This window comes from Cucurbita maxima, unplaced genomic scaffold (assembly GCF_002738345.1).
Source record: "Cucurbita maxima cultivar Rimu unplaced genomic scaffold, Cmax_1.0 Cma_Scf00007, whole genome shotgun sequence".
NCBI lineage: Eukaryota > Viridiplantae > Streptophyta > Magnoliopsida > Cucurbitales > Cucurbitaceae > Cucurbita > Cucurbita maxima.
In genome coordinates this window covers 1,648,691-1,671,434 of record NW_019272023.1, presented here as the reverse complement: position 1 = coordinate 1,671,434, position 22,744 = coordinate 1,648,691, and the positions used below count along the sequence as shown (strand labels likewise).

Sequence of the window (22,744 nt, the reverse complement as noted above, 5' to 3'; positions counted from 1 at the left end):
TTTTTTTTTTTTTTTTTTTTTTTTTTTTTTTTTTTTTTTTTTTTTTTTTGTTTTTTGTTTAGTCTAGTGTTTTAATAAATTTTAAAAAATTTTAATTTCATATCTAATAAATTTATTTATATAAATACATAAAAAATTTAAAATTTTAGGAACCAATTTTTTTAATAATTAAATCAAGATGGAGAGGTAGCTAGAGAGGGACCAATAATTTCGATCCAACTTTTTGTAATTTTTAAACATTTTCCTTTCACACTCGATTCTAATTTGCGTTTTCTAATGGAAGAGAGATTCCAATATAATTAAGTATTAATTATTAATTATTAATTAAGTAGGTTAATGTAAAAGGTTTGGTAATATGACGTGGGCAGAAAATCTTAGTGGAAGAGAGAGTCCTTTTTGATTCTATATATATAATATATACGTGCCATCTTAATAGACATCCACTTGGCCCTTTTTCCCTACTTTGTGCCTTTCAAATTGCCACGTGTCATACACGTCATCATTCGAGAGAGAGAGAGAGTTATTTGGTTGCTTTGGTGTTGCATAAATTTATGAAGAAGGTAAAGGGGGTAATGGAGCGTCCACTACTAAAAATAGACATATTTATTTTAATTAATTAATATATTATAAAGCCCTATTGTCAATTCCTTATAAGTTACTAACATGCACATTCTAGTCACTATTAATAAAAATATACATCGCCACAAATTACAATAAAGTTTCACAAAATTCAGCCATTACCTTAAAAAAAAAACCCAATAACGAATCGTTACATTATGAAGATATCTGCCGCTGTAGTAATGGAGGAATTTTCTCTATCAAATTAATAATGTGCTCGAGAAAAGGAAATGAAGCGGAGTGATATTAAGATAAATATGTGGGTTTTTGATGTGATCGATGTTTCTTATAAGCTTTTTATCTCTCTCTCTAATTTAGTTTTAATTTTTAATTTTATTTCGATAGCATCGACTTATAATTATTTCTTTAAATCAAACATCTAAGCTTCTATGTACAAATGGAAGATAACAAAGTAGCTTCATTAATTTTAAATATTTTTAGCTAAGAAAACGTCTAAATTTTTATACTAAATAATAATAATAATAAATATATATATATATAATTATTTTGGGTTAAATTATATTGGTGTTATCATAGAGACATTGAAATTGACACACACAAACTATAATTGCTTATGACTTTGTAATATGGGAATAATGGAATATACTAAAATATGTTCCAAAGAAAGAACTTTGGGTACTCAGATATGTTGATATTTTAAAATATATATATATATATATATATATATATAAAAGCTTATTGATTTTCTCAACTCAAAATTTTCAATTTATGGGACAATAATTAAATTAATTTAAAGGGAAAAAAGGTGAAGCAATTAAATAATAATAATAATAATAATAATCCAGATTTTACTTATTAAAAAAATCCCAAGATTTTTAATATTTAAATTTGAACGTGGATTTTGGTGAAAGATAAATGAAAAATCAATATAAATATATATACTTTTTGATAATTAAACTAAATTAATTGGAAAAATAAATTAAGGGAACACTTTGGTACTTAACCGTACCTTTTTTTAGGGGCAATGATTTTAAGTTCAGTTACAAGAAAAAGTCCTCATGCATGCAAAGGGCATAATTTTAATTTATTAAATTTCATAAAAATAATTATAATAATTTTTAATAAAGACACAAAGTGAATATATTTTGACTAATATTTTTTTAATTATAATATATATATATATATATTTTTTCATGATTTTACAAAAAAAAATGACCAACTTTTTTCAATTATTTAAAAAATATTCAGAAAGAAAAGAAAAAGAAAAATTTAAAAGATTAGGTATATAGACATGTTTGCTTTGAATCTTTAGTGTATTAAGAAAAATATAGAAAAGCCTATCCAATTAATAATGATAATAATAATAATAATGTTAAGATTAAAAAAAAAAATGATCTAGTTGTGCCTTCTCTTTATAGGAATTTGGCCTTTATATTTTAATAAATATATAGTAAATGGATCTATGATGGTGCATCTCACCTAAGAATCTCTCTTTCTCTTTCTAAAATTTTTTAAATACAAAAAGATAAAAATGAAAGAAAAAAAAAACCCATTTTGAGTATTTATTTCTTATTTAAAAAAGATATTTATTTTCGAGTGGGTTTGGTATAATTTATATTTAGCCACCAAAAGCTTAGTTTGAATATAGCTCAATAAATAAGACACTAAAGTTAATTTGAATATAGTTGAACAACGAGATAGATATAAACGGATAAAAGAAAACATAATGCTGTCCACCTAATCGAACCTAAGATCCATTCCGAAAAATAAAATAAAAAAAAATGGGGTCAACTTTTGGATGTAGCTTAGAATAATATTAAGCATCATTTAAAGCAGAAAAATAGTGCAATGAATGCAAGAAAATGGTATTCCATTCAATAAAATAAGCGGAAATAAATATGATATTTTATTATTTGATATGATATTCAACTCCCCATTGAGTTTGTGAACCAAACCAGATCACAGACAACTACGAATTAAGGACTCTGATTAGCATAATTAGAACCACTAATCATTCCCTAACCACACTTTGAGTATTTTATTTGTGTTTTATCAAAAACCCATTTGATTCACGAAACAGAATGGAAAAATTGGAAAAACCCATATCCCAAATTGAAATCAAGAACATCCCAGAAAAGAAAGTTTGATTTTTTTTGTTTTTTTATTTTGCATAAAAATTTGTTTATAGATGGATATATATTAATGTTAGCTTTCCATATAGAACAAAATTGTTGCATGCAAGGTGAAGATCATTGGTTATTGGGTTTTAGTTATTTTACACTTGTGTGCATTAATTCTTCTTTCTTTCTTTCTTTCTCTCTCTTCTCTTTCTCTCTTCGTTAGTGCTTTGCTTGAAATGAACCAACCAGCAGCCTTCCTATCAAATGGGGTTCTTGTGCGTATATTAAGTTCGAGGTGCTGCCGCTGCTGCTGCTGCTGCTGCTGCTGATCCTTCTTCTTCTTTTTGCTGCTTCTGAATTTGTGAGTATTTTTTTGCCCTCTGCTTTTTGCCCCTTTCTTCTTTTGTTCTTCATTGAGCAAGGTTTTTCATCTTCACTCGCTGCTCTGCTTTTCTTTTTTCTTCATTTTTCCCAACTTAGTTGTTTGTGGGACCTTTTCTCTTCTGGGTTTGTTTCATCCTTCCTTTAATAGCTTCTATTGATATGGGTCTGCTTAATCGCCTTGTGTTCTGCTTTTGTTGCTCTGTTTATGTCTTATCTGTTGTTATGGTCTGTTGTTTTGGGGGCAATTTTGGCTGTTCATCTTCTTATTTTGTTCAATCGCTGCTGCCCAGATGAACTTCAATTTGTTTTGACTTGTTTTTCCCCTTAGTTCATCGGTTTATTCAGAATAGACCCATTGAGATGTTTTCTTTTGATGAATTGAAGGAATTGGGGCGTTGGAAAATGGCACCACAAACTGGGTATTTGAAAGAACATGAAGGAGTTGTTCCCAACTCGCTCGGACAGTTATCATCTTCTCCTGCTCGGCTGTGGAGTGGCTATGGGCAAGGTTGTCAATCATTCTTTGGGGATTTTGGTCAGTTGAAGGCTTCTTCCACCATTCAACAACTTGGAAGTAATGGGAAAGAGTTCACTGGCACCGAACAAGCTCTCCAGGTTGCTGCTCATGGCTTTGAGAAACTGAACACAGCTCCATTTTCCATCTATCCTGGTAACTTTCTGCTTCATTCATTCATTTTCATTTCCATGATCATATTTAGAATATCTTTAGATTATATGAAGGATTTCCACCGGAAATAATTGTCTATAAAAGGAAACATGTTTAAGAGAGGAGGGCCATAGATTGTTAGCTGATCGACTTGACTTGTAACTTAGTAGCATGATGTTGGGAGACGGGTATGCTTTTAGTAAGCTGAGTTTGCTTAGGCTGGGAGGGCAGGTAGCCTATGATCATCCCCAAGCTTTAAATAATATTGAGTTCTATCCAAGAGTAGAGAGTATCCAACTTCATTGAATCTCCCTCTTTCCTTCACTAATATTTTACCTTCCCTTCGTCAGAATATCATTCCTAGTTATTACTCCATCAAGGAAAGAAGAGAACTTTAATCAAAATACTTAATAGCAGGGCGATACATTTATACAAAATTTCTACTCCGAGCACACGTAATGGAGGTGTAGACAGTCAAGTAAAATCCAATCCACGAAATAATTTGATCTTTGGACAGCATCGTGTGATAAAGGTCGTAATGCTAGAAAAATCATTACCGCAGGACATAGAGGGGAGATCATAACCGTCTATACCGTAAAATCGATTTTCAACAGAATGAAAAAGACATATAAGGTAGAATCGTAGCCATAAAATATAACCCTAATCGAAATACATACATTTGTCTCATACACTATGGGAATGGTGAAAAAAGATATACATTGAAGTTTCATTTCAATGTTTATGAAACAAGAGGGAAAGAAAGGAGTATGAAGCTCGAGAAAGTCTTTTTTCCCCATTTTTTGTGCTTGCTTAATTAAAATATCTATCACAATGGTGAGGTTTCTATCCTTCTCTGATGAGAAAACTTCTGTTGAAAAATCCTTGCAGGTGACTGTAAGATTTCTGTGGATCCACAAAAACCTTCACCAATTTTTTCCCTGCAATCCCCCCTGTCAGAATATCACAATCGTTTTGAGCTTGGATTTGGCCAGCCCATGGTATGATCTAAAATGTTAATTGGATTTCTTTTCTAAAACAATGCTGTTTGTTCATATTATGTCTGATTCTGAGAAAAAAAATGTAGGTATGTGCAAATTATCCTTACATGGAACAGCATTATGGCATCCTCTCAGCATATGCTCCTCAAATACCAGTATGTTTCCCTCCATTCTTCAACCATACCCTTTTTTCTTTACTTGCATGTATTCTCTGCGAATCTGTCTTAGTTTCTTAAAAACTTTCCAACAAAAGAAATAAAGATGAAACTCTGTTAGAGAGCTGCATAGGGTGAGCTTAGCATGCAAAAATTCAGAATGGAAGTGGAAAACAATACAATATAATAAAAAACTTAATATTCAGGGTCGGATTATGCTGCCAATGAGCTTAACAACAGATGATGGACCTATTTATGTGAATGCAAAGCAGTATCATGGAATCATTAGGCGCAGGAAGATCCGTGCTAAGGCAATGATGGAGAATAGACTTGCAAAAACTCGTAAGGTATGCAAGTCTTACTCAGGTTTCTCTCTTTTTTCTTGGGAATGCTTAGAAGATATGTGCATCAAAGCATGTGAATAGGTAGCTGTCGGTATATTTTGTTTCTGGCATGACTAGAAGTCTACCTGATACAGATGTCTGTTTAAAGAGTAATTTCCAAGAACATCTTGATTTCTGTTTACCAGCTGAGGGTTATGAGAATTTTGTGTTATGCTTTTATATGCCACAGTAACATCCGCCAGTCCAAATATTTTTCTTTGTCCTGTGCAGAACTATATATCCACATTACTCCTGATATAGATTGCATATCTGTCTTACAGCCATATATGCACGAATCGCGTCATCTTCACGCAATGCGTCGTCCACGGGGATCTGGTGGCCGTTTCTTGAACACAAAGGCTCTGAAAAATGGGAAAGCCTCAATGGAACCAAAGAAAATTGAAGACATGAACCTTTCTGATTCAACTGGTTCTTCCCAATGTTCTGTGGTTCTTCAATCAGAAAGTGGAGCTTTGAACTCCCCAAATGAAGGCAAGGGGAGGGGCTTTAGTCTCTCGAGTTCTGAGGTATCTAGCATGTTCTCAAGGGGACTGCAACGATTTCAAATCAACCATCTTGGTCCATCAAGGCAGTCACAGACAGAGATCATTGATGGTGGAGAGCATGGCATGGTTCTGCCCAAATGGGTTGCAGCAGCTGACAACTGCTATGACCTTTGTGTTTGACAGGGAAGCAATGGGTTCTTGGTGCGAGGCATCGCACCAAAACCCCAGCTTTCTGCGACCAAATCCAGCTTGGTGCAATGTCCCGACAATTGTCTCAAGCTTCATGATGGGGATAGACCCCGCGTTTGGTTGCATGGCAAGTCATTTTTGGCTCTAATTAATGTAGGTGTAGGATGTCTCTTATCTCAGTTTTGCTTCTCAGCATGAGGAGGTGACTGAGAGAAACCAAAGAATCATCCAATCAGAAAACCAGAACGAAGTAATTGCAGTAGACAAAAGGGTTTGTTTCAAGAATAAGAGCATAAAGAGTATGAATTCTGCACTTCGTTTATGACCCTGAAAGTAGAACAAGAAGAATGTTCACTAAGTCTAGAGTTTGGCTTTTCAAATTCAGACATTCTAAAGAACTTTGTACCGAACAAAGATGCTTGGCTTGTGGGTTTGTTTGTTTAAGGACAACTTTCATGTTTGTCTTTTCAGTTTGTGTGTAATGAAGAATATTGTCTTTGTGTGTATTTCAAGAATATAGTCTTTGTAATATCTTCCATGCTGTTTCTTTTTTAAGCACACAATGCAACATCTCTCACTGTTCATACTTTTCTTTTGACTATTTAATATCAACTTGATATGATTCTCTTCATTAAATTAATCACGTTTTTACATAAAGAAATTGGCGAACAATAAATAGTATAATAGATCAAAAAGTGTTCGTAGGGAACAAAAAGTAAAGAATCAACTAAATAATTGGATTCCATCAATAATGGCTTGTTTAAAGCATCCAGTTTAGTTCTTAAACATGAGATTTGAATAGATTAAGTGAGAGGATGAGGAAATCGGCACCTGGATTTTGAGCTTCTTCTTCATGGACTCGGAGCGTTTGACGAGATCTGCAACATTTTGGAACCTCCGCCGTCGATTTGTGACGATAGAGACGACAGATCACCACCAACTCAAGGCTTTCTCTGAGTCTGAAGGATGCTTGGGTTCAGCTTCGAAGTCACTCGAACGCCGCTCCCATGTTGCCGCGCTCGCTGTTAATCCGAAACAAACAGAAACGGAATGTTCTCTGATTTCTTGTTTTATAATAGAAATTAATAATATTTTAAAAGATTTTCAATGAAAACTAAGATTTTGAGATTTAATAAAATAATATGTTCTTAAGAAAAGAAAGAAAATTATAATGAACTCTAATGATAAGGATTAATCCAAGAAAAAAAAGAATTAATTCAATTAATTAAGAAATATGTCTTTGTTCAAGGTTTAAATTTTTCTTGAACTAAAAAAAATTGAACATAAATATTATATATAATATATATATATATGTATATATAATATATAGCACAATGTTTTGATTCAATAAAAAGTTTCCGATCAAAGCAACCTTATCCAGTGGGATTTTTTGTCTTTCAATTTCAAAGCTCCCCAATCCAATCCCCAAAATCCATCCCTGTAACTTGGGATTCCGCCATCTCCGACTTCTACTACTGTTTTCTTACTCAATGTCAGCTTCTTCTCTCACAATGGCTGCTGCTGCAGCTTCAGTTTCCTCTTCTTCTTCTTCTTCTTCTTCATCACCCTGCAAGAAACTCTTCTTCTTCACCCAGCTTCCCAACCGAATTCCCTCCCATTTCTCTCCAAAACCGAAGCCATTGAAGCTTCTCGAGCTCAGAATCCATTTACCCAACTTTTACCCTCTTGCTTTCTCCTCCGCTTCTCATCTCTACTGTGCTCCTCCTGCATTCGAGGGACTCGAAGTCTCCGACCCTATATCAGAAAACGCAGAGACCGAAGAATCGGATGGAAAAGAAGAAAGCCGGGAGGAAGACGAACAAAAGGTATCGGCATCTCGCGACGCAGGGAAGCTTTATATTGGAAATTTACCATATGCTATGACCTCTTCCCAATTGACTGAGGTCTTCGCCGAAGCCGGTCATGTGGTTTCTGTACAGGTTTGTGATTGATCTAGCTTCTTTTTGTTTTACCTTTATCCGTCTGAATCCATTCTTCTAGGGCTTATTGGAGCTGCTTAGCCATTGTTGGTTTCTTATGTGATTTTCTTCCGGATCTTCTGTTAGGTTATTTATGACAAAGTTACGGATAGGAGTAGGGGATTTGCATTTGTGACAATGGCAACTTTGGAGGAAGCTAAAGAAGCAATTCGGATGTTTGACGGCTCTGTAACTACTTCTTATTCTTTCTCTCTTCATTTCATTTTGTCTTCGCTTAACAATTGTGGTGGAAACTAGGGATGGATATCCAGTTTGTTCAGCTTAACTTAACTTACTGATGGTTGCTGATTGATAACACCTTAAAGCTGAATCTTGCTGAGAGAAAAAAAGTTGCCTCTATAAAACACTAACTTAAGTAAATCATTCTCAATGAAACAAAACTTTGGAGAAAGTCCAAACCTGTAGGCAAATTCTGATGTTTGGGTGTAACATCTGATAAATGTAAATGATGGTAGTGCTTTTCCATTGATTGAATGGAAGCATAGCCATCTAGTGTTGGCATTGTTGGTGTCTTTGTGGGATTAGATGATATAATGTTAGAGTTAGTCTATAACAACCCAAGCCCACCGCTAGTAGATATTACGCTCTTTGGGCTTTCCCTTTCAAGATTCCCCTCAAGGTTTTTAAAACACGTTTGTTAGGGAGAGGAGAACGAAGCATGATTTCCCTCAAGGTTTTTACGCCTTATAAAGAATACTTTGTTTCCCTCTCTATGCGATGTGGGATCTCACAATCTACCCCTTTGGGGCCACTCGCTCAAATTTGTTATCTCACATAGTCATTAGTGTATGATTCTTATGCACTAGAGTTTACAAATGCTTGGGCCTCTAATAGTTTAAACACCACATTATGATATCTCTAAATGATTGAGTAATGTATTGATTGTTAGATATTGTTGCTATAAAGTTGCTAATGGATGAATTACTTGTCAGCTAATTGGTGGGCGAACTGTTCGGGTGAACTTCCCTGAAGTTCCAAGGGGAGGAGAAAAGGAAGTCATGGGGCCAAAGATTAGAAGCAGCTATAACAAATTTGTAGATAGTCCTCACAAGATATATGCAGGTAACCTTGGTTGGGGACTTACTTCTCAGAGTCTTAGAGAGGCTTTTGAAAACCAACCAGGGATATTGAGTGCCAAGGTCATCTATGATAGGGAGTCTGGAAGAAGTCGAGGTTTTGGATTTGTATCTTTTGAAACTGCCGAGGATGCAGAGTCTGCTTTGGATTCCATGAACGGAGTGGTAAGAAAGTGGAGTTACTTTTCAATATGATTTTAGAGATTAGACATGATGAACTTGTGACAGAATTTACTGATGTAATTGATCCTGAACTACATTATAAGCTACCTCTAAATGGCCGATGTTTACAATGCATAAACATAAACCAGAATTAGATTAGTTTAGAAAAGGCCATGAGAAAATGTACCTGCATTTTGTACAATCATTCCTGTGTTATTGACTTCTTCCATGCAAATATGCTACCAGGAAGTTGAAGGGCGACCACTTCGTTTGAACATGGCTGCAGACCGGGCCCCAACTTCTCCAGCAGCATTCACAAGGACTGAGAATACCATCGACAGCAATGAATTGCTTACAAGTATCAGTGCCTGAAATCTGATGTTGATAGTTGATTTGGCCCAAAAATTAAACTGAAACTGAAGGCTAGGGACTGTTCTTCAAATTGAATACCTTCAGGATTTCCCTCGCAATTCTCTTTCATTCCTTGCTCAACGACCAAGGAAGCATATGTTTTTTTTTTTTTTTCATTGAGTGATGTGAGTTGAGGGAAAGTGCTAAATTGTTGCCGCAGATTAACGAGTATTTTATGTATGACTTCAGAATTGGACTCTTATGTATTATGGAGTCTCTTTTCTCCGAGTTAGTACTACAATACATCAGTCTCTCAGCCTTTTCTTCCATTATCTTTGCTAATTGTAACTATGACCACTAATTGTTTGTCATCTCTCTCCCTCCCTACTGAGAATTAACAATTCAAGTGCCAAGAATTGCTCCCAAGAAAAAAGGATTCTGAAAAGCTGGAGTCATAATGATGAAAGAAAGTTAACATTTTGGAGAAAAATGTGCTTATGCTTCCAAAACTAATGGTGTGTAAAAATTGTAGACTTTAACAGAAAGTAGGTTTTTCAGATTTATACTAATTTTTTTCATCAAGAACATGAGAACCAGCAAGGAGGGCATCTGCTGCAGAGTCCAGGTCTTGAGGAAAGAAAACTCTGCAAAATAGACCAACCCAAGTAGAGAGAGAAAACAGTAAGACTCTATGAATAACGTTGCGGTCTTGCAGAAAATCTAGAAGTATTTGTATGAATTATGATATTATCTCATTCTTGGAAATACATGATACCTGCAAGTATTGTGGTACAAAGTTTCACTAAGCTGATTGATATCTGTAATGCCTTTGCATCCAGCCATGACCTCAAGAACTTGCCTGAAAAAACATGGCAAAATCTTAGAAATGTAATAAATCGCATCAATCACAAGCCTTCCTTTAAAAACACTACCAAGGAAAAATGTCTAGAAACAAACAATGAAGGGATCGACACAGGAAGAGTTCCATTTTAACAAGCTTCATCAGCAACAAAGAAAAAAATGATCTATCGTACTTTGAAGACTGTCCTTGTTAACAAATCAACCAAGAACGAACGCTTCTAATCAACCAATAAAGTCAACAAATCTCGTAAGGAAATCAACAGAGCTCACTATTGTAACTTCTGATTCAAAATAGAAGAGAGCTAAAAGAAGAAACATTGGCTCCAATAATGCATCTTATCCTCCCAACTCATATTAGAAGTTTGCAAAACTTGGTTCTTTTGTAATTTGAGAATTTGCACAAAGTATGATGGTAGTTCTTTCATATTTCTCCTCACAGGCATATATAGTTGGTCACTAAAACTAGAAGCAATTTTTATCTATCAAATGATTATGTTTCCTCTGAAAAAAATAAACCTAGAAGCAATTATTGAAAGGCATTTTCCTGTATGATGATATAAACAACTGTTAAAATGTAAAAAGGAATGCGATTTGAGGAAAAGAACAACAATAAAATACAAAGTATCTTACCGAACTAAACATGGTTCATTCCGGCCTTTCACTATGCACTGCTCGTCATGCTTCTCTTTCTTCTTAGAAGCCCAGACAGACTTAACAAACTTAATCCCAGCATGTGTATTCTTGATTTCACAATACGGAGAGTCCGTCTCAATCATCAATCTCTCAATTGGTATACCCCTCACGACATCAAGGTTTTCCGCAGTTTTCAGGGAGCAACCATTAATCCCTGTTTAGAAGTTGCAATTAATTTGGGGTATGAAATTTAAGAGAAAAATAAATAAAGAAAGAAATAAAGCTGGAAGGATGAACAAGTGGCAATCACCTATGTACAAATTACTGAATAGCAGAAGCCTGTCACGATCTTCTGCACTATCTGTGAAAGAATGAACAACTCCAGCACAAAACCTATGCAACAAGCATAAATAGCATGATCAACATCCGTGCAATCAGAAATGAAAGCAGCTAATTTTTGCAAGTTCCTAATCATTTATGAGAATTGCAATAATCGAAAGGAAATGAGGAAAATGAAAAGTATACACATGTAATACTTGAACTGTATTCTTTAACAGTGCAACTCGGTTAGCCTTTTTAAGTTTATGCCCGTATAATTGTCTCTTTTCTCCTCTCAGCCAAAAGAAAAAGATATGTGATGTATGAATGCTTATACATATATGTATTTCTTTTCTCTCTTATAATGTGTATGAAAGATAATTACATCCACCTCAAGTTTGTTCTTTCTTTGCTATGAGGAAATAATTTTATTTCCCTTTCATTTATGTCCATTTTATTGTTTCTATCATTTCCTTTACAATTTCTTCTGAAAGAAAAGCTGGTGGTCATCAAATGTGTATATATATCAGAGAACTGAATAATTTACACAAAAATAAATTGGATCCCAGCATATTGCTTGCACAGATATGTCCCTGTTGAAATAATTGATGTTTTTGCTCTTGGTGCTTATAGTTTTATTCCTCAAAACCGTTATCTTGTTTCTAAGTTTCAATTTCAAATCCAGATGATTAGTGCCTTAAATCTAGAAAATTTTAAGATGGTACAGGTTTGGTTCTCTCATTAGTTTAGAAGCCTGACCTTTGCTTATTTCTCTCTACAATACCACAAAAATCCTCAGCAGCTGCACGCATGTGTAGAAACATAGGAAGCTTTGTTGCGTTTGCTAATTCAAACTGCTTCTCGAAATATCTACAATTGCACAGCTCAGAAATAAATAGCCAATTCTATAATACAAGACTGCATCTGTTGGATTGCAGAAAATGTAATACATAACATGGGATCTGAAGAATATTCTTCTCAGTGAATACTTACTTCTTTTGAACATCGGCAGGGCAAAAGTGAAGCCTATCATAATCTAATCCACATTCACCAACTGCAACGACCTTAAATACATGTGTGGCAAGAAGATGATTAATCCTCTCAAAGAATCATGACAAAGAGGTCAAAATTAGACTTTTCTGACATGAGTTTTCTAACCTTTCCTTTCTCAATTCCCTCTTTGGTCAATGAAAGAAGAGCCTGAAAATAGGTTTCTGGGTCACCACTCTCTTCAAATTCCTGAAAAGAAAGTATATCACAAGCTATACGAAACCATGAACGAGGCACCAAAAATAGAAGAAAAAATAACCTTGCATCTTGTTGGATGCACACCCACAGTACAAAAAAGCCTTCCTACAAGCAAAACAAGTTGAACCAAGAGAAACACAGATAACCCAGAAGGGGATGAGGAAGTTCAAAAAGAGTACAAAGAAGCTCAACAGAATTTAGACAACAAAAACAAAATAATACCATCTGTTTCTGCAATTTTAAGGGCCTCCCTTGATTCCTCGAGTGATCCACCAGTCACCTGCAATTACAAACTATTCTAGATTGTATCATCTTCAGGCCAAAAAAGGGGAAAAAAAAAAAAAAGACAGTAAGACATAAATGGTTGATCAGAATCCATCTTACATGCATGCTTTATGTATTTTTATTTTCTTTCATCTTTCAAGGCCTGAGAGTTAAAACAATACCCACATTTCAACACCATCAAGCAATGAATAGTACCTCCAAGTCTAAATAATGTATTGTTAAGAATCTTTAAAAAACAAGTTGAGATCCCTTCTCGCTCTAATATGCATATGGTCGGCATTTTAGGATGCTTTTTTTCTATTTCTATTTCTCCGAGCCGTAAGGAAGTAAATTTGGCAGAAAGAAATAGTGAAAGATTAGCACATGAGAGCATTAAGGAAGCCAATCCATGGATACATGTTTCAGAACTTAAAGATACCAAAAAAGCAATCAAAGAACCGAACATTGGGGATAACCCTTCACGCATACGAGCTAATACGCATTACAAAACAAAATGAACAAGACTCACAATGATTCGCTGAACGCCAGCACTCCAAGCCCTGCTCAATACAGCTGCTATGTCAGCTGCGTGGTATTGCTTCCCGTGGTAGATTCCTTTGAACATACCATCTGTGCATTCAAAATACTAATCTCATTCCAGAGAAATAAGGACATAGACCCTTTCGTCTACTCTAATGTATAAACAGTATACATTTTATCATCGACTGAAATGCCAGCCTCACCTGTAAAATTGACCGCAATATCTGCGAGACAGCATTGATAGAAAGGCGAAAAGAGTTAATTGCAGCTCGATTGTGTAAAGAAGCGGGAAATGATAGCGTTTGGCGGGCTGGGAAGAAAGTTACTTACCTATCATTCGCAGTGTTCCCATGCTCGAAAGCGAGAGAAGATCTAGAAAGATGAGCTTTGATTGAAGTTGCTTGAAATTGCTTCGAATTCGTAAGGTAAAGAGAGAGAAATGACCTCGAACCTGCAATGGATTCGCCTATCGCCTATCGCCAGTCCTCTCCCGCCGTATCCCAGTCCTCTCCGATGGGCCCTTTTATACAGAAACACCCTCCCAAATCCGACAGGATTTTTATTTTTCTTGAAACTAATATTCGTTTTTGGGTAAAAGGAAATAAATAATTTAATTTAAAATAGTGAAAAAAAAATTAAAACTCTAAATTATTATTTTCTTATATATATATATTACCAATTTCCTCTAAAACAATATTTATAATTATATAGATTAAACTCATAAATTTTATATTAATCTATTTATATTATTTATAAGGATTATTTTTTAAAATAATTAATGCATTTATTCTAATAAACAAATTGGGTCGTTTTTATTTTATCTTTTTCTTTACTTGTTTTTTAAGAAATTTTGGAAGGTAAAGACATTTAAATTCTAAAAATTTGTGTGTTTTTTCCATTTAAATGATAATATTTTTTCGTACTATAAAAACTACCCATTTGACCATCGAGCATTTGAAGAAGACTACACTATCGAAAAATTATCGAAAGATTATCGAAAAATTATCGAAAAATGATCACTATCCTTTTGACATAAATTTAACCGGTGGTGTAAATTATACCTATAAACATTCGAATAAAATTATTACAATTATTAGTTGTGAAAACTAAATCACTCCCAAATATATCAAATCTATTACACAAAAGAATCCAAAAATCCAAAGGGAGTATACAATAATGTCAACAGGAACCATTCCTGGCTATTCAATGACACATCAAGGCCCTCAAGGTTTTCATCAAACAAGCCACTCCATCTCTGATCTCTCCATGTCTAAACTTTTATAGAACTAAAGAAATCATGATACTAATGAAAAAATATAAATAAAATGAGGTAAAAACATAGATGAAAGGATCCTGATGTCTGTGGAATGGCGTGAGGGCTCGATCGAGAGTTTTTTGGCAGGAGACTACGAGGCCTGCAACCAGGCGTTTTAGGGTGTTGTGGATGAGCTACTGTTATTGTTCTTCCAAGGGCGAAGGCTGAGGACAATAATCAAGACAATGATGAGCAAAATGATGATGCCAATAATTGTCCATTTTCGGGTGTTTTTCTGGTACACTCTGGCTGTAGTCAACTCCTGTGTACCACCTCGGACAAAAGAATGAGCACGGTTCACTTGGCTCTCGATGTCGTCGAGTTTCTCGCCTTGTTCGTGCACCAAGACTGCCATGTCCATGAAAACCTGGTGCAGCTCCTTGAGGTTCCTTTCCAGGTCTTTTACAGCATCATGCCTCTCCTGGATCTCGCTAATGGTGTCTAAGATTCTGCCTCTGCCTTGTTCTTGAATGGCTTTCTGCAAAAATGTCTCACTTTCACCTGCATAGTTGGAGATATATATCTTATCACGTTAGCAGATCTTCATTGTTTGTCTTCAGATTACATTTTTCAAATCAGCTCAAATCAGCTCCAACGATTCAACTTATAATTGAAGGCCATGGGATTAGATATCAAATTCAATTACCATCCAACAGCTCATTTCTAGCAATCCCATATTAAGACTACGTTTCAATATCAGATATAATCATATCTCCCTTATTCCTGCATTTCAAAGATATTGAAACTCATTTTTGTTCATTCACCAAATAATGGCATCCATCTCCTAGAGAATTGAAAGAAAACAAAAAGAGGGGATCAAAGAAACAAGATCTACTTCCTCCATAAACATCAAACTACAGCAAGTTAAGATGATCTTAAGCAATTCTAAACAATCAAATGGGGAAAATATATAACAGTTGTACAACTTATCATTAGATGCAGTTTGGGGCAAATTATAGATGAATTTGATATCTATCTCAGAACGAAATTCTATGACAAATCATGGTGATCCAGAAATTTTATCATCCACAAGTAGCTTTAAATCCAGAAGCCAAAATTGATGAACTAAGCACATGAGACAATCAAATTTGAGTTCGCTCACCTGTAGATATCAATATGTCAATGGTCTTCTCGTCCGGATTTTCACCAGTAACAGTGAAATATCTTCGCTGAACGGTCTCCCTGTACTCGGAGGAGATCTGTTGCCTGAGATTGTTGAAGCTCTCCATGGAATCCTGCAATTTCTTCCTCAAGCCGTTGACTACAGAAGTCCGAGTTCGATCAGAAGAGGAACCAGGGCCGCAACCCGGGAGGCTCCGATTGGCGGCATTGGAGCGATCAAGAGCCTCCAATCGGACCTTAATGAGTTTGGCCTTCTTGAGAGCAAGAGAAACATCGGAATCCATGCGAGATCGGAGGTCTTTGACAGCCTTAGCATTGTGAAGCGTCTTGCTCTGTTCATGGGAGTCATGGAGTTTGCTGCAGAGTCGATCAAGCTCCTTGAGCTCATCTTTAACGGACTCAACATCTTCAAAGAACTTGTCGAGATTAACAGCAGTGGGAGAAGAGGAGGCGTTGCCCATCTCAACGACATGGCTGTCGCGGGAGAAAGAGCGAGAAGAGAACAAATCGTTCATTGGCAGCCCTTTGAATTTCTTCTGCAACCTAAGCGAAATCCCAGAAGAAGAATGGAGAATTGGGTGAGTTCAAAAACAGGAGAATTGAAGAACCCAGAAGAGGAATTGAAGGGTTATATGAGAAAAGCGGGAATCTGGGTCAAATGGACTACAAACCGAGGAATCTGAAGCGGACAAAGAGAAGTCAATGGGGTGGGCGGAAGAGTGCTGAAGAAATGGATCACAGGAAGTTCCTTGGAAGGATGGATGATAAAAAAATAAAAATAAAAATAAGAAAATTCCAAAATCTTATTTTTTAAATATATTATTGGTATTTCATAAATAAGTAATACTATTATCTAAAAGATATTCAAAATGTGAATTTCAACCCAAAAATATCTATTTGATTATCTTATTTTTTTCTGATTTACACTAATTGTTGCATTTAAATAAATTTTATACACGTGTACAATTTATACATTAATGGGTCTAAATTTATTAACTTACTAGTTAAAATTGATACATTTATTAGTTTAAGGTTTTAAGTGATACTTTAGAGATATCACGAGGGGAATTCAACGCTTTTTTAATAATATTAAACATTTATTTACACAACTAGAAATTAAAATAATGGCAATTGAGGATTATAATAAAAGGCAGCAGAATTTGTTTTCTTTTTTAAAGTAGGCAAAGAAGTTGTTAGCTATTGGACAATTATTTTTTATGGGGTTCTTAGAAAACGCGTTTGGAGACTGCCTTTGACTTGGTCGTTTTCGATCTCTTTCGCTCTCTAATCTCTCCTCCTCTCCCCTATAATGTTTTTCAATAATTTGATAATTTTGTCGCTCACTCGTGTAAAGTTTAGAACTTTTTTAGAATATCAATATCACATCCTTTTCGGAGCGGATTATAACTTTGTTTCTATTGTATTACACGACAAATACAAGTTGGAGAACTTGAATGTGTAAACTTCTTATTGAAAGACGCACTATAACCTTGAACTATTAGATATTTCGAACCTACAACCTGTTTAGAAAGATGAAACATTTTAACTTCTTTTTGTTCGACACCCATCGAGCTAATCCATAAAATTGAAATGAAAGGGATAGGAGGAACTTGAGAGCTTCCATAATGATATCATCTTCATATCATGAACCATTAGTACCAATGAAAACCAATCATAAATTTTCTTACTTTCAAGTTTAAATTTCTTAGAAAAACTCCAATTCCTATAACTTGGAATAAGATCACGTTTCTCTAATCCAAAATGTCAGTATGTATACAGTGACAGGGTGAAAAGGTCATTGTAGTTCTAGTTCCCCCTTATTACACCAACACCGAGAAAGAATTTAGTTTATGTAACTATAGATAAGCTTGATTAAGCTTTCCTACCCCCCCATCAAAAATGCTTTTGATATGAATATAATTCACAAGGAACATTATAACAATGCTATGAAAACACTCCTAAAGCAAAAAAGGAATGGAAGAAGGACCTGCATACATGATTTTGAAGTGTCTCAATTAGATTGAAGGACAGTAAGATAGTATGGATAGCCCTGGCAAGTTCCTGATGAGACGTTAGTTTCGTCGTTTCCTGATCGAGATGACGGCAGAAGTTTCCACTGTAAAATATAGTTTGAGAGATCATATATTCCAGGAGAAAAGATACAGATCTGAAGAGGAGCTTCAGCCATGGAGTTGGGTTCAATTTGTAGTGTTGTTGAGCTTGTTCCGGACCAGATAAATGGAGAGACACTTTCAAGTGAAGATGACTTAGCCATTTGTGCTCCCAGAACATCAGATGTGACCTTAATGTCCTGTGTAAGTGAGGCATAGTGCCATCCTGTTTGGTTCGCAGAGCTAGGGGATGGAGGAGCAGATTCATTACCTTCAGCTGAGTCAATTGTTTTAATGCGTATGGATGCAATTGAATCTGAAGAGTTAAAGATTGTCATTTTGAAATTGATTTCGCTGAAAGAAGAAGAGAAGTTGTGATATGAACTCCGAGGCCCTTCAAGTAGCCAAGATATAGGACTGTTGCTTGAAGTACTGCATAAATGAAAAGAAAAGACAAAGGAAGATAAATGGATATATACACAAATAGAAAAGCTTGCATCACCAGAACTGTAAGATATTGCTTTGAATATTACCTGCAATGGCACACATGATGAGAGAATAGACGCGATGATTCAGAAACTCCAGGATCAGTAGTATTCTTAAGTGGCCGAGTGATCAATATAAAGTCTACTGTATTTAGGTCCTGATAAATGCAGAACGATTATAGTAAGGAAGCAAACACTTAAACAAACAAGAAAACGCAACGAATGTAAAATAGTTGATTGGCCCCAACTCCCAAGACCGTGGTAGCGGGGCTTCAATCTTGAGCCGAATGAGGAATTTCATAAAACTCAAGACCACAACCTTCTATCAACAGAGCCAATTTGGCCGACATGAATGAAGGAATAGGAAGAGGAGTCTTCGTGTCTCAATCCAGAAATTATGAGTCAAAAGCTTCAAAAGAATAATCTTTACGAACATCAACCTCTGTATTTAAATCCATTGGCTGAATGACTGATTCCACATTATTCAAGCTTACCTTGGAGTCAACGTTTGGGATGTCACCTCGGAGGGTCCGTTCTCGAGTGAATAGCTCCTCTTATTAAACCTAGAACTAGATCCAAAGGAGTGAAAATGATGGTTGTTGAGAGGCAGGACAGGTGAAGGGAAGGTAGCAAGGCGACATTTTCTATTGGAGGGTGCTAAAAGCCATGTACATCTTTCTACAATTGACTCAGAATTCAAAAAAATTTCCTCCGAGCATGAATGAAAAGAAGAAAAGACCCCTTTTTATGAAAATTTCAAAGGATGGGCTGAAATATAATCATTCTTCTTCTTTTTAACACTTGGGGGCTTGGAAATCTTAAAATCCATAAGGGAGGTTTCTATATGAGAGACTCGGGATTCAATCATTATTAGTAAGCATTTGGAAGTAAACTACATAGATAAAATGAAAATCAATTACCTGGTTTGAAGTTCCTTGGTATGCTCTTTCAGAATAATGGAAAGCAGCTAGAGGAAAATTAGCCGTATCAAAGAGCTGTTCATCGCTACTCTGAGAACCCAACTTTAGATCACTTCCAAGTAGCACCGGGACAGAAGATACTTTTTTTTCAGAACTGAACAATTTGTTAACATTCTGAATACAGAGAAGAATTTGTGAGATTAGTAGCTATAGCCTTTTTCTTTTTTTCCAAATAGTTACTCCAATTATAGCATGCATAGTTAACTACTGAAACCTGCTTAATCAAAGATAAAAATAATAGTAAACCAGTTACTCCAAATGCATGTGCGATAATTAGAAAAGAAAAACTTTAGCTTAGATTCAGCTCCTTGTACATACCTTGAGAACGAAGAAACATGACAATGCTTGATTAGGCATTAAAGCTCGAGAAGGAAAAATATTATCAACAGGTTGAAGTAACGAAAGTTCCCAGTTCTGTCCAATAGATGACAACTGATGAATTTGGAAAACCTCGGAGCTAGTCTTGTTCATAACATCCATTCGGACAAGAAACTCATGCAATCTTGATGGACATGGATTGACTTGGAACGATAAATCCAGGGATGGCAAAACCTTGAGACAGTTTGAAAAAAAAAACCCAACTTAGAATATTTAGCAGACGATAAATCCATCCAGAGGGAGAAATTTTTATTCTGAAGTAATTAATAAATCAGCGATGCAACTCCAAGAATATGGAAAGAGAAATCAACCACCAAAGTTAAAGCAGACAAAGTAAAAAAGATAAATATTTATTTTCTGGTAGATAAAACATTCACCGAGAGGACCAAAGAACAAAATAACAGATAGTACTCTCCATATAACGGGGAGAAACGGTAACAGAAAGGAAAATTTTCTGAACCCTGAAGATTGTAAGGCCAAAAAAGAATGCATTGCTAAGATGAATTATCACTATATCAAGGGTAAACCTATTGGTTTCAACTATGAAGACAAAACTATACACAGCTTAAAGTCAGTCAAGCCACCAAGTTATGCACATTTTGCAATACCTGAATATTGTAATGCATGCGTAGAATGCGATATCTCATGATATCTGATACACCTTCCATCTCATAATATATACTTATGTATAAGGATATATTTCCAGGAACAGCAGCTCGAAGCCAAAGGGGCAACAATAAGGGTGTTCCGCCTTGAATTGAAGTGTCCTGGAACATTTGAGTCTTAGATACATGACTGAAGTATTCATTCTCTTACTAGGAAATAAAACACATAAAATAATTAAATAATTAATTCTAACATAAATTTGTCAAACTAGGTTTAAAAGAAAAGGAAAAACTGGAATCCAAAAGTCTCATAATCTTGGAATGATGACAATAATATATTTAACACTATCTACAAAGTTCGGCTACCAATAGTATTAATCTTAACAACCTTATAATCCCACTCATACAGACTTCAGATTTAATTTATATGATTGTCCAAAAGCAAGGGGTTCATAAGAAAACCTGCATAATCATTTGTTCAAAAGAAATTTTCTTCAAAATTGAAATTGTCAACACCTGAACCATCTAATGGTTTGTAATTTTTTAAAGATTCAAGCTGAAAGTATGGCCGCTGGAAAATTTATTGCTGTTGATCAGTTAATAAATAGCTCAGGAACATGATTGACACTGACCACTGGAAACAAAAATGTATCATTTGATGTTGTATTAGGTATAGGGCGTACTCCCTGTTCACCATTAATTGGCTTCTCCAAGCAAGCAGGAAAGTCTGCATTCATATTTTCTTGCTTCCCGATTTTCAAGAATCGTGATTGACTGATCTTCATTTTCAGATTCTGCCAAAATGTAATTATTAGGCTGTTAAGTAAGAGTCCGCCAACATTTGCCACATGGTAAAAACATACGTACAAAATCTTTGCAAGACATATAGAGGTACTGGTCAAGCAGTCTTTTTGATGAAAAGTTGCAAGTATCTGCCTATTTCTGTAGTAAAGGTCAGGCCTTTAAGACTTTTTAAGATCAACCAAATTGTGATTGACCGAATTACAAATTCTGCAGGTCAAGTAATTAGGTATGTGAAGAATAGTCAAGTTGCAATGCTCATACCTTTACAGAAAATTTAGATTGATTCGTCAGTTCAAGGACAAGGCGCTGTAAATCTCCAGCATATGCAACTTTAGGAAGTGAAAGAATGCTGCCCTCAAGCTTTGGTAGACTCTGGATGTTAAGAATATAGGTGTAAGTAAAAGGTAGTTACAGCTTAATTAGCAACTCAAAAACTTTAGAAACAAACAACCATGATGATAGAGAGGCTATGAAGAAGATATGTACCTTGATCACTATGAACTTCAGGTTATCAGCAAGAGAATACTTAACTTTCTGTCTCCCCTTCGCAATATTCTTCTGTCCTAAATTGTTAATAAAATTGTGAAAGCCCATGATAGAATCGGACAGTTTCCATCTAATACCAACAACTTGTAGGATGCCTTCTATTTTGGGAGTAACTGTCAGTTGCACCTGGAAAATTAGAATTGCCATTATAAATTCTGAGACAACAATAATTTCAATAAGAAATATTTAACAATACGCCAAGAACTGATGCATAACCTAACTTTATCAATTAAGACTAATAAACCATAATTGTTGACTAGTAGGATTTTGTTTCTACATAAAGAACTGACCATTCATTCAGAAAAATGAAAAGAAAAATACAAAGGGACTAAAAAACCAGCATTTATCATACTGATTACCCTTCAGCTGATTGTTTTGCAGGTAATAAGGACGAATATACAGATGAGATGTGTTTAGATGCCTGTGATGAATGCTTTGGTTAGGCCAATTATTTTGTTGCATATTATCAGCCTTGTGGACTTGCATACATTACTTTTATTGAGTTATTCATTTCCTAATCACTTTTATAACTTCATTGCATTCCTTTTGGTTCTGGATTCTAGTATGAGTATTGTGTTCTCTCTGCACTTTTCAATTCAAGAAAAAGCGATTTAAGGTCTCTTTTTTTTTAAAGCTAGTAGATTGTGACTCTAATTAAATTTCGCTTTGGTACGCTTGGATTAGCCTAAATTTCTATAGTCAGTACAATTTCAAATTTGTATGCATTTGTTTTGTGAGACTTGATATCCAAACATGCTAATCCTATTATAGGGCCAGACAACTTGCGAGAATATTTTATTTGAGGACAACCAGTAGTACCCAAACAACTTCTAAACGTGGCTAATATAAATGATGAAAAATTGATAATTACATTCAGCACAATACCCAAGAATAATTATGAGTAACATCAGCATATTTTCTCTCTTTTTCGTTTCTTTTTTTTTTTTTTTTTTTTTTTTTTCCA

The 22,744-nt window shown here is 35.0% G+C and overlaps 5 protein-coding genes and 1 long non-coding RNA gene across 16 annotated transcripts in view; 2 read left to right on the top strand and 4 right to left on the bottom strand.

Moving 5' to 3' along the window:
- The first annotated feature begins 2,557 nt into the window (after window positions 1-2,557).
- On the top strand, window positions 2,558-6,571 carry LOC111481693 (nuclear transcription factor Y subunit A-10-like). 2 transcript variants are annotated; one of them, XM_023127255.1, is made up of 7 exons: window positions 2,558-2,821; window positions 2,923-3,060; window positions 3,468-3,753; window positions 4,639-4,748; window positions 4,835-4,903; window positions 5,110-5,250; window positions 5,568-6,571. In XM_023127255.1, the coding sequence occupies exons 3-7, from the start codon at window positions 3,486-3,488 to the stop codon at window positions 5,970-5,972; spliced, it is 993 nt and encodes a 330-aa protein (XP_022983023.1). In that variant the 5' UTR covers window positions 2,558-2,821; window positions 2,923-3,060; window positions 3,468-3,485; the 3' UTR covers window positions 5,973-6,571. The 2 variants fall into 2 exon arrangements, with proteins under 2 accessions (XP_022983023.1, XP_022983022.1); XM_023127254.1 differs by lacking the exon at window positions 2,558-2,821 and having other exon boundaries at window positions 2,830-3,060.
- On the bottom strand, window positions 4,611-9,493 carry LOC111481824. 3 transcript variants are annotated; one of them, XR_002718103.1, is made up of 4 exons: window positions 9,407-9,493; window positions 6,813-7,003; window positions 4,856-4,987; window positions 4,611-4,700 (listed from the first exon to the last, which is right to left on the bottom strand). It is a non-coding gene; the product is annotated as an uncharacterized LOC111481824 (long non-coding RNA). The 3 variants fall into 3 exon arrangements; XR_002718102.1 differs by lacking the exons at window positions 4,611-4,700; window positions 4,856-4,987 and adding an exon at window positions 6,102-6,187; XR_002718104.1 differs by lacking the exons at window positions 4,611-4,700; window positions 4,856-4,987; window positions 9,407-9,493 and adding exons at window positions 6,102-6,187; window positions 7,354-7,442.
- On the top strand, window positions 7,336-9,899 carry LOC111481694 (33 kDa ribonucleoprotein, chloroplastic). Its single transcript, XM_023127256.1, has 4 exons — window positions 7,336-7,921; window positions 8,048-8,149; window positions 8,914-9,222; window positions 9,466-9,899. The coding sequence occupies exons 1-4, from the start codon at window positions 7,472-7,474 to the stop codon at window positions 9,589-9,591; spliced, it is 987 nt and encodes a 328-aa protein (XP_022983024.1). The 5' UTR covers window positions 7,336-7,471; the 3' UTR covers window positions 9,592-9,899.
- Window positions 9,900-9,971: 72 nt separating this feature from the next.
- Window positions 9,972-14,011, bottom strand: LOC111481696 (putative deoxyribonuclease TATDN1). Of its 3 annotated transcripts, none has more exons than XM_023127260.1 (13): window positions 13,886-14,011; window positions 13,765-13,806; window positions 13,607-13,658; window positions 13,424-13,524; window positions 12,853-12,910; window positions 12,692-12,735; window positions 12,541-12,621; window positions 12,376-12,446; window positions 12,142-12,252; window positions 11,375-11,457; window positions 11,062-11,278; window positions 10,346-10,429; window positions 9,972-10,214 (listed from the first exon to the last, which is right to left on the bottom strand). In XM_023127260.1, exons 3-13 carry the CDS (start codon window positions 13,614-13,616, stop codon window positions 10,136-10,138), a joined length of 939 nt encoding a protein of 312 aa, XP_022983028.1. In that variant the 5' UTR covers window positions 13,617-13,658; window positions 13,765-13,806; window positions 13,886-14,011; the 3' UTR covers window positions 9,972-10,135. The 3 variants fall into 3 exon arrangements, with proteins under 3 accessions (XP_022983028.1, XP_022983027.1, XP_022983026.1); XM_023127259.1 differs by having other exon boundaries at window positions 13,638-13,658; window positions 13,879-14,010; XM_023127258.1 differs by having other exon boundaries at window positions 13,638-13,658; window positions 13,886-14,010.
- Window positions 14,012-14,534: 523 nt separating this feature from the next.
- LOC111481705 (syntaxin-121-like) lies at window positions 14,535-16,644 on the bottom strand. Its single transcript, XM_023127273.1, has 3 exons — window positions 16,543-16,644; window positions 15,852-16,414; window positions 14,535-15,250 (listed from the first exon to the last, which is right to left on the bottom strand). The coding sequence occupies exons 2-3, from the start codon at window positions 16,384-16,386 to the stop codon at window positions 14,865-14,867; spliced, it is 921 nt and encodes a 306-aa protein (XP_022983041.1). The 5' UTR covers window positions 16,387-16,414; window positions 16,543-16,644; the 3' UTR covers window positions 14,535-14,864.
- A 947-nt stretch (window positions 16,645-17,591) lies between these two features.
- The window catches only part of LOC111481560 (trafficking protein particle complex subunit 8-like), a 21,844-nt gene continuing 16,691 nt past the window's right edge, over window positions 17,592-22,744 (bottom strand). For 4 of the 6 annotated variants that reach the window (XM_023127044.1, XM_023127043.1, XM_023127049.1 and 1 more), the window contains 8 exons: window positions 21,721-21,906; window positions 21,496-21,606; window positions 21,063-21,224; window positions 20,434-20,592; window positions 19,766-19,999; window positions 19,388-19,561; window positions 18,516-18,625; window positions 17,592-18,414 (listed from right to left, as the gene is read on the bottom strand). In XM_023127044.1, coding sequence (XP_022982812.1) covers window positions 17,883-18,414; window positions 18,516-18,625; window positions 19,388-19,561; window positions 19,766-19,999; window positions 20,434-20,592; window positions 21,063-21,224; window positions 21,496-21,606; window positions 21,721-21,906 — 1,668 coding nt within the window. In that variant the 3' untranslated portion in view covers window positions 17,592-17,882. The remainder of the gene's footprint in view (window positions 18,415-18,515; window positions 18,626-19,387; window positions 19,562-19,765; window positions 20,000-20,433; window positions 20,593-21,062; window positions 21,225-21,495; window positions 21,607-21,720; window positions 21,907-22,744) is intronic. The other 2 variants (XM_023127045.1, XM_023127047.1) reach the window with 2 other exon arrangements.